At 36.6% G+C, this 12830-nt stretch overlaps 1 protein-coding gene across 4 annotated transcripts; it reads right to left on the reverse strand.

Annotated features, from left to right (window-relative positions):
• Window positions 1-1486: 1486 nt before the first annotated feature.
• Window positions 1487-6629, reverse strand: LOC104110483 (G-type lectin S-receptor-like serine/threonine-protein kinase SD3-1). Of its 4 annotated transcripts, XR_011414590.1 has the most exons (4): window positions 6256-6629; window positions 5372-5469; window positions 2551-5042; window positions 1487-1706 (listed from the first exon to the last, which is right to left on the reverse strand). XR_011414590.1 is itself a non-coding variant. In XM_009619994.4 (3 exons), exon 3 carries the CDS (start codon window positions 4987-4989, stop codon window positions 2713-2715), a length of 2277 nt encoding a protein of 758 aa, XP_009618289.1. In that variant the 5' UTR covers window positions 4990-5042; window positions 5372-5427; window positions 6256-6629; the 3' UTR covers window positions 2408-2712. The 4 variants fall into 4 exon arrangements, 3 of the variants coding, with proteins under 3 accessions (XP_009618289.1, XP_009618288.1, XP_009618290.1); XM_009619994.4 differs by lacking the exon at window positions 1487-1706 and having other exon boundaries at window positions 2408-5042; window positions 5372-5427; XM_009619993.4 differs by lacking the exon at window positions 1487-1706 and having other exon boundaries at window positions 2408-5042.
• Between the last annotated feature and the right edge of the window lie 6201 nt (window positions 6630-12830).

Consider the following 12830-nt stretch of genomic DNA (forward strand, 5'->3'; position numbering starts at 1 on the left):
GTCTGGCGTTTCATTAAACGCATGTTTATACATATTTGGTCATTCCAACAATATTATCAAAGGATCTTTATACAAATAGCCGGTCATATTCATTGTTTACTTTTTCTTATCATATACATAAATTATACATTAATTATACTCAATTATACATATACAATACATAAATTATACATATATATTATACTTTCACGGTCTATTTTTAGTTTAAGTGGTTAGATGAACGACTATTTGGATTAATTCTTCTATTATCAGTTACGGGGACAAAATTTCAAGACAAGTCCCAAAAAGTCCCTTATTGTCAATCTCCCGTTTTAGGTGAAAACAACACGGGCTAGCCAGTTTTCGAACTGGTAATTGAAAAATAGCCAGTGTTTGCAATATCATTGAAAAATAGCCATTATTTTACTGCAACACGGAAAGTTTTTGCATAATATACTGGAGATTTGTGTACATGTGTATGAACTTCCAGCATATTATGTTGGAACTCCAACACACGGAAAGTTCCAGCATAATATACTGAAGATTGGAGCACATGTGTATGAATTTTAGCATATTATGCTGGACCAGTATATTATATTGAACGTCCAGTAGATTATGCTGGAAGTCTAGTATATTATGCTGGAATATTTTTCGAATTTTGTACTGTATTTTCATTCAGATTTATCTTTACATGAAAAGTGGCTAAATTTCGATTACTTTTGAAACTGCGGCTATTTTTCAATTACCATCTATAAATCAGACTATTTTTGAATTTCACCCATTTTTTAGTGAGCTCCCTCAATCCTTCTTGAAACTGTTTCATGATATCTTACATGTTTTTGCTGTTCATTTTTCTACTTTTTTTTAAACGAATCAAGAAAAATTGGAGCAATATAACCTTAAAGTAAACCTTGCACGTCCTCGTTTTAGGAAATCCAAATTTCCAAAATACATTTCACTTATACAAACTTCGGTTCAATGTGATTTCAAAGTAACTTCAGAACCAAAAAATTAACAAAAAATAACTCCTTTCTTCGTTTCTATATTTTACAAAAAACATTTATGGGGAAGTGAAAAATTTCCAGGAAGTTTCAATAATATATGCTATCGGAAAACTTTTCATTTGATCATATCAAATCAAAACATTTGTTTTTTATTAGGCTTGTCATTTTGTAAATTAAAAAACAAATAAATGAATGAATCAGTAACCTAGGTCTCCAGGCAACAATCCTACCTAAAGCACTACCAAATAATTTTTTTTAATGACAACAATGTTTAACGAAAATGATTTTTTTATTATAATAATTATAAGACCTCACATCAAACAATTAATTATTTGATATATTACGTGCATGATTCAAGGGATATCATTTGACAACAAATTAAAATATAAATACATGATGGACCAGACAGATAAGAGACAACGTCCAATTCATAAATTATTATTGACTGATAACAACTCTTTCATTAATAAAAGTTATGAAACTGTGTTCATTGCTGAAATGTTGACCATGCATGTTCATGGAAAATGAAATCTATTCAGAGGCTACAAAAGTACAGCTTGCACAACCCAACACACAACCTTCCACAGCATGACCTACCGGTCAACGAAATGCGTCAAAACAATGGAGATAGAGTTCAAAATGCGTAAATGGCTTCTCTCTATCTGCCTAAGTTTTGGTGGTAAAGATACACGATGCCTATGATACTCCGGAGATCGCAAGTACCTGGTGAAATAGTCGAGGTGTACACATGTTAACCCCAACACCACCGCTAAACTAGAAAAAAGAGACAAACTTCCAAAGTTCCATTTCAAGTTAGGGTTGACTTAATGGTTAGTGATCTTTTTAAGATCACATGTACCTGGTGAAATAGTCGAGGTGTGTGCAGGCTGACCCAAACATAACCGTTAAACAAGAAAATAGAGACACAAACTTCTACAGTTCCATTTTAATTTAGGGTTGACTTAATGGTCAATGTAAACCTTACAGATCACATGTATCTGATGAAATAGTCGAGGCGTGTGCACGCTAATCCCGACACCACCGGTAAACAAGAAAAAAGAGAAACTTCCAAACTTCCATTTTAAATTAGGGTTGACTTAATAGTCAATGTAATCCTTAAAGATCACATGTACCTGATGAAATAGTCGAGGTGTGTGCAGACTGACCCCGACACTACTGCTAAACAACAAAATAGAGACACAAACTTCCAAAGTTCCATTTTAAGTTAGGGTTGACTTAATGTCAGTGTAATCCTTAGCATAAATCTCCAGATAAAAACCTCATCCTCAACCTCTTAGACCTAAGCTTTACAAGATTATTTGAAGTTTTTAGTTAAGACAGGGCCACCGACTAGAAAAAAAAGGCCAGAGCAAGTTGAGAGCACAAGCCAAGTAGACATTTTGGGCAGAGTTAAGGAAGATTAGTCACCTCCAAACAAATATTAACTGTGAACAAATGCAATAAGCAGTAACAATTAACTTGAACAGAATCAAAAACTTTCAAAAGTAACCTGGATTTCTCAATCAGGATTTTCTTATACAAAAATTGCAATTGGAGGGTTACATACCAATGTTACAATTTCGGAGGAGGCAGAGCGGGAGTGCTCATCTTGATTCTCAGATTGAGCAAAAACTGGGCATTCTACATCGTGTCAAGCTGAAGGTGCCTGGTAGTTAGTTCTGTACAAAAACCGATGACTGATTGGGAATGAAATAGACGAATTAGAACTTTACAGTTCTGAATATGATTCATATGGTGATTCGTCTTCAGGTGGCCTCTGTTGGTTATGAGCAAAAGGAGGTGGTGGAGGATCGACAGACAGAGTGCCCTCCAGTACCTTGACTACCTCTCCCATTGATGGCCTCATACGTTCATCACCTTGTAAGCACCAAAATGCAATTCTAAATGCTCGTTCTAACTCTTCCAAGACGACGCCACCCTCAATTCGCTGATCAGTGGCCATTTCCCTTTCAGCTTTTACCCATTTTTCATATGCCCAATAACAAGCCTCATCCACATCTTGGCGTCCGGTGATTAATACAACCATCATCTTGCCAAAATCTTTTACATCTGTCTCTGCTTGTCCCCCACTACTTGACGCCTCAGCTTGAATCGTCCTCAGCCCAAATTCACTAACTTTAGCCTCTAATTCATCATCTAAGAACACGTTTTCACATTTCAAATTTCCATGACTAACAAACTCCCTACATCCTGTATGCAAGTACGATATGGCCCTCGCCACTGACAAAGATATATCTATTCTTTTCCGCCATGTCAATCTCTTGCACATTCTAGGTTCTTCTAAACATTTGTCAACCGAACCATATTTGGAAAGCTCATAAACCAATAACCTGTGGCCTGACTCACAGCAATAACCGTCCAGCCTCAAAAGATTTTTGTGATATATACTTCCTATTTTTAGGACTGCACTCCGAAATCTCCTTTCTTCTATAGAGGCATTAAGATCTTTAACCGCAACAAGCCTGTTATCTGGAAGTACACCTTCGAACACATTCTGTCCAATTTGTTGCTTAAAATTGTCTGTCAGATCTTTGATTTCGGAGTAAGAAAACACGATGCAACCGGTAGCATTAGGCACTGTATGGGCCGGAGCAGATTTCTGCATCATACTTTTCCTTCTCCTGAACAGGTAAACTCCAATCCCGAATTGAAGCATGAAAAACACAACAACTGATCCAGCAGCGACTTCTAATAGACAAGCAACACAGATCTTCTGTGATACCTTTCTCGGAGCAGGTATAGGCGCAGGTAAAACAGCAATTGGATCTGAACAAGTCTTGACAAAAGTAATGGAACCCAAAGAGGGGTCTGATTGACCGCCAATGTATTGGGACTTCATCATGTGGCATTGTGCAGTCCCATTGTTGATGAAGGATGCGGCATGGCAGGACGGGTCTTTCTGACACAGACTTCTACACTGCTGCAAACTGGTTTGCACAACTGTTTTGTTTGGTGGGTATATCCCGTACAAGTACATATGATCATATCGGATCATGGATGAACCAGACTCACAACTTGGTTTGTATGGAATCAGACATTTGGTGTTTGAGTCTCTAGTAGATCTAAATGGACACTGACAAACATAAGAGTCCGATGCATTAAAGATGCATATACCTTGGTTAGCACAGGTCGCAAAGACATCACACTGATTGATTACAGCTTGCCAAACTGTTCTCCATGACGTGGCATTAGTTTCCCATGAGTACATCCGAAGATTACCATCAGAATCTAGTCTCATGAACCGAAACTTCACATCAGGATCACTGTGGTCTTCACCATAGACAGACGAAACAACTTTCGATCTTTGATCAAGTAGTCGGAGGATTCCGTCAGAGCCAAGAATGGACCGGACAGCAGGTTGAGAAGGACCCCCAACAGTCCAGTAAATGACAGTGGAGTCCCACCTAAGTTGCATCTCACCAGAAACATTCATAACAAGACTGTAATAACTTGCTAAAGAATCCCTGCTAGAAGCTCGAAGAGTATGGCCAACAGATAAACTCTGGCCAGGAAGCAATGTGTCAGATGGACTTTCAAAACTCTGCCAAACAGCAATCTTATTCCTATTTAACAGAACGAAGTTGCCATTATCAAGCAGAACAGCTGATCCAACAGATGCATTGCCAGTTTTGCTTTGCCAAACAATTTTTTCCGTTGCTGGATCAAACAGTATCATTTCCCCACCACTGGAAAGCTCAAAATATGCTTTGCTACTAACTTTAACATTCCCTACAGTCCAAATGGCTGTTTGTTCACTGCTAGGAATACAAATCGAATTGAAACGGACACCAAAGATATACTGGTCCGAGGAGTTCAAGAATCCTACTGCATAGTTCCCATTGGATGAGACCCAATAATTGTTCTCTTCTACGGTTAGTTTGGAACCCAACGGAATTTGTGAACTGACTACTGAAAAGAGCAAGAACCCAATAGAGACAGAAAGCAGCAAATTCGAATAAGAGGCTATTCTATCTCCTCTATCCATGTCTATTTCTGCTTGCAGAAGCAGATGAAAAGACAGAAAACTGGTTCCAGCTTCTGCATATCAACAAAAAACTTGTTCACTCATTCCGCTGGATTACAACAAGCAAGAAACTTGATATTGTGTTATTAACTGATATAAGTAATCTACCAACTGTAAAGGCTTACAAAATCAAGAATGACAACGACCATAAGAAACCAAAACCAGGTAAAAACTATTCCTTTGAAAAGGAATTGCATTACATCTATCAAATCTAAGGTCAAACTCCCAAACTGCCAATAGCTTCCAGGTTTGCAGCAAGATCAGACAAACAAAAAAGTGGGAAAATGATGAGAACGTATGCAGGTATGATTAAAGGATAAAGGTAAAATATACAGTTTGGTACCTCAAAAAAGACATTCAAAGCACCATAAGTGAGAAGGAGCTGGCAATGAATACTGCCTGCAGACACATTCATGAAACATCAAATGCTCCTCTATTGCCCTATAAGAAACTTGCCTTGTGAGAAAACATAAAAAAAAAAAAAAAAAAACAATCCACAGCTTAAGATTGAATTTAAGAGCTTATGACCTACAAAATATCAAACTGGACCATAAAATAACAGTAAACAAAGAAAACTAGGAACATGAAGAAATATATTAATGGCTTAAAAAAATAGGTTTGGATTGAAATCCTGGTTCAAATGGGACCCAATTTAGGTCAATATAATGACCCTTTTAAGCATATTCAATCACTATTCTAAGGCTTTAAAGTGACACTAGAAAATGTTTTGCCAGCATCCAAAGTTGAAGACCTAATCACTACTATAATATCCCAAAAACTGAATAAATTAAAATGAAAAAGTCAATGATAACACATATACTTTGACAAATATACACTACAAAGTAACCTTGTGTCCACATACACATATAATATATATTACATCTCAAATTCTTTAAGCAAAAAAAAAAGGAACAATTAGATAAGAGAAAACATATCTAGGTGCACATGCAAGAGAGATTTTCTCCAAAAATTGGATCTTTGGGACAAATGTAGTACAAATTTGAACAACAAAAACACTATCGACCAAACAAAATTCCAAAAGTTGAAAGCTAAAACGAGCATATAAATGGAGATCCTCAAAAGGGTATTCACTAAACTTCAAGAAAATGAAAACCCAAGTGGTGAAAAAGCTGAAAATGCAGTAAACATCAACATTCCTCAAAGAAAAAGCAGAAAGTTGATAATCTTGGAGAATTTTGAGTGGTCAGTGAAACAGATGTGACTCACCAGTAAAGAGAGAAAACTCTGTGCCTCACATTGTGGATTTTTTCTTTACTCTTATCTTAACCTGATAAAGCAGAAAAGGGGCTGCCGGAAAATCAAGAAAGAAAAAGTTTCCGGTGAGAAAAAAGGGAATGGTCTGAAAAGGTTTGAGACACTTTGCAAAATGTCTCTCAATCTTTTTGGAGAATTTTTTTCTTGAAAAGAAGGATTAGATAATTTTTTGTTACCAATGCAAGTTTTTTGTTGTCTTCTTCATCTGGTGTAACATTTTTTTTTTTTTTCTTGGAGTTTTGCAAATTTTGGGTTTTGTGTAGCTGTTGGAATTTTGAAATTTTTCCAGCTAAGTTTTTAAGAGGTGCTAAAAGAGTCTCAGCAAAAAAGAAAGAAAAAAGTTAGAGCGTCACAACTCATTTGCTGGGGTTTGGTAATTGTTTTTTTTTTTGGGGGGGGAGGGGGATGGGGGGCGGGAGAGGGGTTGGTGTCTGGAGTTGAATTTTTGACTGTTGACTTTTGTCGTCTGTTTTTGTTCAGACTGTCGGAGTAATCTTTTTTATATCACAAATGCCAAATGGCTGATATCCTCATTTTGTAGTAATACATAAATTCATTTTTTAATGAAGTATAATATAATGATTGTCAATTAACTTGTGATATTAAAGTCAAGAGTTAGATTTACTAATCAATTAGTGTGTATTAAAGATTAAAAATACTTAACATGAATATTCTTACTATACATATAAAAATCACGAATTTTATTTTTGTTTCTATTTATTAAAATTTACCTAAAAATATTTTTCGCTGTTGCTAATACACAAAAGATTTAGCCGTTCATGAGCAGTATTTAATAGAAGAATTAACCTAAATAGTCGCTCACTCAATCACTTAAATTAAAAATAGTCGATGGAAGTATAATATATGCATAATTAATATATTATATATGTATAATTATATATAATCAATGTATAATCTATGTATATGGCTAAAAAAAGTAAATAATGAATATGACCGGCTATTTGTGTAAAGATCCCTATTTAATATTTGGGGATTTGCAGTCGTACCCTATATTTGTGTCACTTTTTAACATGTATCCTATTTTTAAAATTATTGATTTGGTAGCCATTTCACGAAAAAATCGTAATAATATGACAATTACACCCCTGACAAAATATATAAAATGATCTCCTCCTCTCCTCTCAGCAACTTTATAAAAAAAATAGAAACTTGTCCAAATTCATCTTCAGAATCACACTTGCATGAAATTGTTTCACCTTGAAGCCAAAACTTCATGCTAATGTAGCATAAAGTTGTTTCATGTTGAAGATAAACTTCATGCTAATATAGCATGAAGTTGTTTCACATTGAAGCTAAAACTTCATGCTAATGTATGCTGAAGTTATTTATCATGCAGTCTACAATTTTATCATGAATTTTATCCGAAACTTCAGTCTAAATATGCTGAAGTTATTTAGTTCATTTGCTAAAACTTCAGACTAAACATGCTTAAGTTATTTAGTTCAATTGCTAAAATTTCAGACTAAATATGCTTAAGTTATTTAATTCATTTGCTAAAACTTCAGACTAAACATGCTGAAGTTATTTAGTTCATTTGTTAAAACTTCAGACTAAACATGCTTAAGTTATTTAGTTCATTTGCTAAAACTTCAGATTAAACATGCTTAAGTTATTTAGTTTATTTGCTAAAATTTCAGACTAAACATGCTTAAATTTTTTACTTCATTTGCTAAAACTTCATACTAAACATGCTTAAGTTTTTGTCTTGTAGTATGTAATTTTCTGATGAGTTTTTTCTAATGCATGCTGAAGTTATTTAGTTCATTTGCTAAAATTTCAGACAAAACATGCTGAAGTTATTTAATTCATTTGCTAAAACTTCAGACTAAACATGCTGAAGTTCTTTAGTTCATTTGTTAAAACTTCAAACTAAACATGCTTAACTTTTTGTCTTGCAGTATGTAATTTTCTAAAGAATTTTTGCTAATGTATGCTGAAGTTATTTAGTTCATTTGCTAAAACTTCATACCAAAACATGCTGAAGTTTTGTAACGCAGTCTACAGTTTTGTCCTGAGTTTTATCCGAAACTTCAGTCTAAACAAGCTGAACTTTTTTAGTTTATTTGCTAAAACTTCAGCCTAAACATACTTAAGTTTTTGTCCTGCAGTTTGTCAATAGTCTTTTATTAAAAAAGGGCAAAATCATCTTTTTAAAATGCTTTTAACAAAAAAATAGGTACGGATGCAAAAGGAAAAACAAAACGGATTTAAGTTAAAAAGGGGCGACCAAATAGGGCGCCCCATGCAATTTTTACTTAATATTTATGCGGAAGAGCTAATACAACAACAACAACGACCCAGTATAATCATACTAGTGGGGTCTGGGGAGGGTAGTGTGTATGCAGACCTTACCCCTATCCTGGGGTAGAGAGGCTGTTTCCGATAGCTATCTTAGACAAAAACCCTACACGGCTAGTCCCACAATAGTACGAAGTAAGGCACGACTTAACTATCTCCTAACCTATAGCCCTAATACTCGACCCCCACATCTTCCTATCAAGTGTTATGTCCTCGAAAATCTGGAGCCTCATCATATCCTACCTGATCACCTCTCCCCAATACTTCTTAGGCCACCATCTACCTCTTCTTGTGCCCTCCACAACCAGTCTCTCACACCTCCGTACCGGAGCATCTGGGCTTCTCCTCTGAATATGTCCGAACCATCTAAGCCTCGCTTCCCGTATCTTGTCATTAATGGGAGCCACGTGCACCTTCTCCCGAATATTATCATTCCTAATCTTATCTATCATAGTGTGTCCGCACATCCACCGCAACATCCTCATTTATACTAAAGCAACAAAGAACAAAAATAAATAATTAAGAAAACTTAAAGTAAATACAAGCATGATTGTGAAGTGAGATTCTCCGGAAGCAAGAACAAGAACATAGTAAAGAGCAGAAAGAATGTTAATAAAACAAGAGTAAGTTTAGCCTTTTTTTGCATACAGGTCGTGTCTATAATGAGTACAAATTCTTCTATTTATAGCTCAATTCAGGGAGACAAGATCTCCAACTCAAGCTCTTCTTTAGTGTGAATAAAGACTCCTCGATAATTGTACAATAGTTGAGTATAAATGCAAAGATTCTTTGTAACGGCCGCTCCTTGAATGTTGTTTTCTTCAACCGTTACCTTACTTTCAAAATTTCGTTTCCGGTTTCAATGTCTTCAGAACTCACACAACACCGATCACGTACTTGGGATTGGTGCCAGGTATTTGCTGACTCATACCCTATCTGTCTTTACTGCCACATGTCAACTCGACGAATTTTCACATATCATTCATCAATTTTACCCCATGCAGATAGTCTCCTACTTTCCGGTGACTAAACTTTATGTTACCGGAAAGTAGATAGAACTCCTTTTCTTGGCAAGAAGGTTCCTGAACGATTTCTGACACTTGAAAGGACGCATGTCTCCTTGCATTTAATGCGAACGCATGTTATCCAGTTATTCGGCAAATATTTTCGCCAGTTACCTAGGTAATGATGGTCTTGCATTCTGCCGCCTATAAACTTCTCCCCTTCTTATCACTTTTACCTTTTACCTTTACAAACCTTTTTTCTTCAAATTTCCTCAAAGCTTTTCTGCAACTCCCTTTTCTCAGTAAAACTTTCATATTCGCACTTTCCATCATCATGTCTTCTACTATCTTTCCTCCTGATTACACAGATATTTACATTGGTGGCGGCCCATCCAAGAAGAATAAGTCTAAGGAACCTGATGCTAGTCCTCTTTTTTATTATCACAATCATCCCTTCTCAACTAAATTGTGAGACGGATCTCCAAATTCAACAGGAACCCTCTAACCCTAAAAATGATAAAAACAGAGTTGTTAGTAGATATCCTTCTTCCATTCGTTCTGCTAGTATTTTCATTGTGAAAGAAGATTGTGGCTGGAACAACATTGAGGTTTAATCCCCTAATAAAGTGGAAATAATTACTTTCAGTAAGCCAGGATACATGTGTGTTTACATGTATCCTTTTCTCTTTAATGTTTGGCCAAGAAATTGACCCCATCATCTTGAAGTTTTGCCGGAACTACCAACTGTGTTTAGCCTAAATAGGACCATCGATATGGCGACCAATAACCTAGCTTCGGTTCCTGTGTTCCCAGTCCAGTGAAACCTTTACACTTGATCAACCTCTACGCTCCTAAAATTTTCTGTAGAGACATGATCAAACTCAGCAAACGTGATTATCATGCCATCGTCACCAGTGTTGATGATGACAATGACCGTAAGCTTTCTTAATATCCTTCTTCATCGTGTCAAAGTAATTTCTACTTCTTACTAGATCTTCTCTTCTCTTTTTTCAGCCACTCGTTGGGTTTCTCCAACAGTTGCAAACCTAACCCAATGGGTTAAAAACAATTGGACACCATAAGTGGAAGAAAATTTCACACAGATTCAACAGGAAGTCCAAGAACCATGGTAAGTAAACTTCGCCTTTTCCTTTTTAATCTTCAACTTTATGCAGTATAAATTTTTTTTGACTTCTTTTCATAACATGTAGGCCTTCCGAATGGGTCTTCTGTCTGTCCCACCGTCAAGGTTTCTCATGACCCGAAGGTGGCTCAACAATAAATTCAAGAAGCCCTTGACCGGAATAGGGCTCATGATGCCGCTCTTGTTTCTGATGAATGCCCATATCCCCTGAGTCCCCATCCTAAGGGGAAAAACCTAAAAAGAAGACGTACCTCCAAGGCTAATATTCAAGAGAAGCCTCCAATAGAAGAAACCCCAGTAGGACCGGCCACAGTGGTCCTTGACAAAGAGGAAATCGAGGACGATGATGAAGCGGTTTCTCTTCAAAGAAGAAGAAAAAGAAGAACTTCCCCAGCTCAACCAGATGACATTCAAGGACTCTTTTGATCAGAAGGGGCTCTACTTCTAATATTCCTCCCACTTCAACACCAGCAGCCATACCACCAGCTCATGTCTCGCCACTAGCCCTAATTGAACAAGTGAAAAATGCACATTCCCCTCGGTCACCCGATTATGGGAACATTAAAAACGCTTTCCCAGCACCCATATGAAACCCCAATGGTAAGCGTAGTGTTACCTTTTCAATTTCGAATGAGTGCCCCTTTCTTTCTAAACCGGTGGGAGTTTGCAACTACTTGAAGCCTTTGGCTTAAAACAAGGATTGGAGAAAGATGGATGCCCTCTTAGCGGAATGTCTGATCAATAACAGCATGCACCTTGTTGCCCAGGTATCAACTTATTCTTCTCTTTTCCCTACTCATTTATTAACCATTATCTTCAATAACTTTAATCGTCGATTTTACAGGCTAACCTTTTCGCTTCTAAGGGCTTATAGACGATGATCCTAGCCTAAGAAGAACTTGTTGCCGAGCGGGATCAAATTGGTGTTGAACGGGACCAACTCACTGAATGCCTACCGGCTTTAAAGGCAAGGCTTGCTCAGATAGGTGAACTTGAAGCCCGGCTGGAGAAAACCGAGCAAGAAAAAAGGGCTAATAGCCAAGAAGCCACTTAGATGCATACTGAGCTTACTGAGTTAAAGGTCAAGTGGGCTGAACTGCAGATGTGGTGACTTAGGCAGCAAAATGTGAGTCCTCTTCCATGGGAAAAATCAACAACCTGGAAGCAAGCTTACATTCCAAAATAGAATAAGCCACTACGGCCGAGGGAGAAGAGGGCAAGAATAGAGGCAAGGCTCAAAAGGGTCATGGCATAAAACTGCAAACATTCGAAGACCAATACTGGACTTTACCGGACCTATGATATCTTGAAGGTTGATAATGATCGGTTGTAGTCCAAAATCAAAAATCTCAAAGCCAAACTACAAGATCAAGAAAAAAAAATTATGTTTAAGAAAACTCACGCAGTTTATCAGATGAGGCTGAAAATTTTGGAGGATGTCAGAAGAGGCTTTTCAAATATAGATAAATGCATTGTCGAAGCTCTCAATTTGGAGACAACAGCCTTCGAGAACATTCCTGCCTGATGTTGCACCCTATTTTGCATTAGTCAAAACAAGATTCAACTTGTGATTTCTCTATTGTTGATAAAAGAGAGTCGCCACCTAATATTTACATGTATACTAGGGTACCTATTTAATTACTAAGTCATATTCATTATTAGTCTGCTAACAGGTGAGATTATGGGTAAGGGTTCTTGTTCTTCTAAGAGAAAGGTGTTAGGCACCCCTGAAAATCTACTTGAGGTAGCTCCATAGGACTTAGACTAGATTTGAGATCAATTACTTATACTATGCCTAGCATTTTAAAGACGTGGCTTACCGTATATCTAAGTGAGAGTATAATATTAATGGGAGGGAGGGTGACTTTAAAAGGGTGTGAATTTATAATGGAGTCTAAAAAATAATATTGGTGGATATAATTGAAAGAGTTTTGAAGTATGTGTATGAGTGATCTATATTTATAAAGCATGCGAAAGGGGTTAAGTTATAAAACACTTGGTTTTTAGGGAATGGATATTCATGTAACTCTAAGAGTTATTTTTGTGAGAAAGTGAGCCTA

Source organism: Nicotiana tomentosiformis, chromosome 3, assembly GCF_000390325.3.
Source record: "Nicotiana tomentosiformis chromosome 3, ASM39032v3, whole genome shotgun sequence".
Lineage (NCBI taxonomy): Eukaryota > Viridiplantae > Streptophyta > Magnoliopsida > Solanales > Solanaceae > Nicotiana > Nicotiana tomentosiformis.